The 1,463-nt window shown below is 32.4% G+C and overlaps 1 protein-coding gene across 1 annotated transcript; it reads right to left on the reverse strand.

Moving 5' to 3' along the window:
• Nucleotides 1-687: 687 nt before the first annotated feature.
• Nucleotides 688-1,402, reverse strand: LOC109587523 (uncharacterized). Its single transcript, XM_020003767.1, has 3 exons — nt 1,114-1,402; nt 866-1,066; nt 688-821 (listed from the first exon to the last, which is right to left on the reverse strand). The coding sequence occupies exons 1-3, from the start codon at nt 1,385-1,387 to the stop codon at nt 688-690; spliced, it is 609 nt and encodes a 202-aa protein (XP_019859326.1). The 5' UTR covers nt 1,388-1,402.
• Nucleotides 1,403-1,463: the final 61 nt, after the last annotated feature.

Genomic DNA, 1,463 nt, shown 5'->3' on the forward strand with positions numbered 1-1,463 from the left:
CAAAATTTAAATCCGCAAAATAATGAAATTCATGCATGACCACAGTAGATAATGCTACAATAACTGTCAAAACCGCAAATATTTAATCCGCAAACCAGGTTATTTTTAAGGATTCGCAAAATTTTTCTCCGCAAAATTAACCAGCTGTACGGTATGTATCAAACATAACAGCTAGAAATGCTAGAAATTCCTGTGGCCCAAAATTTCTGCTACCGGTAATAATTTTGCGGATTTGCCTCAAAATTTGGTACACAATTTATTGGAAAAGGCATGATGAATTAGCAAAAAATCTGCAAAAGCCATTTTAATGGCACTATTTGCAGAAATCTTTTGGGCCACAGAAATTTCTAGCTATACAGTAGATACCAAGGTATAGTATCTATGATTCAAGCATCAATTCATTTATATAACACCAAATAAGTTCTCAGTTTTTGCATAACTTAAACTATTAAAATTCTATTAAACTATCACAGTCATCACTAAAGCGTTGATTAGTTTATTCTCTTGAAAAAAAATACTCTACTTTCTACTTTCCTGTGTCCAGTGTTGGTAGTTTCACCAATCATCAGGAGTACTTTCTGAAATAAACCAATAAGCTCTTAAACATTAATAATTGGAGTCTAACCATGAAGCTGCTGCATGGAAATATTTTCATTGATACCTTTTGACTTTGATAGTTTCTTCATTCTACACAATAATGTGCAACATAATATGAATACATGTATGCACAGAAATTAATGTACTGTACCTTAAAATGCATACTATGACAATGATGATTATTAGTAGAATTGATACTATTAGTACAACACCTGTAGCAAGAACTATGCACATTTGTGATAGAAGATTCATAATTATTAATTTTTACTTGTTGTGGTATTTAAAGGTAATATTGGAGGTGATGTTGTAAATGGTGTTGGAGTATATGATGTACTTGTAGTTGGAGGTGATGTTTGAGAAGATGATAGTAGAAGAAGTCGTGGTACTGATGTAGCATGAGTATGATAATATATTAGGGATGATGATGATGGAAGGAATATTGAAGATGAAGGAGATGAGACATATAATACTATGGGATAAGATATAAGATTAAAATGATGCATACAATTGTCATACCTATTGTTATGTGATCACTGAAAGGACCACTTCCAATAGCATTCACTGCAGCTACACTGATGTTATATTCAGTATCAAATACTAGGTCATTCAATGTGATGTGTGTATTAGTGCTGGTGAGGTTGTATGTGATACTACTGTTGCTGATCATCACTGTATAGCCTGTGATTAGACCATTTTGTTCAGAGCATTTGAGTTCATCCCAAATGACATTATATTCTGTTTCCAATAGAACCAGATTTTTAGGAGCACCAATGGGAGGCTCTATTATCATAATAAATAAGTTTAAAAGTATATAAATTTTACCAATCAATAGTGTTTCATTGTTAATTGCCATGGGATCAGATTCC

The sequence above is a fragment of the Amphimedon queenslandica genome, unplaced genomic scaffold, assembly GCF_000090795.2.
Source record: "Amphimedon queenslandica unplaced genomic scaffold, v1.1 AMPQUscaffold_12542, whole genome shotgun sequence".
Taxonomy (NCBI): domain Eukaryota; kingdom Metazoa; phylum Porifera; class Demospongiae; order Haplosclerida; family Niphatidae; genus Amphimedon; species Amphimedon queenslandica.

Coding starts and splice junctions, on each gene's coding strand:
- LOC109587523 (XM_020003767.1), bottom strand. CDS start 1,387: ATGATAATAGAGCCTCCCATTGGTGCTCCTAAAAATCTGGTTCTATTG. Junction 1,067..1,113: donor CAGTGATCACATAACAATAG/GTATGACAATTG, acceptor CTTATCCCATAG/TATTATATGTCTCATCTCCT. Junction 822..865: donor ACCTTTAAATACCACAACAA/GTAAAAATTAAT, acceptor AAATGTGCATAG/TTCTTGCTACAGGTGTTGTA.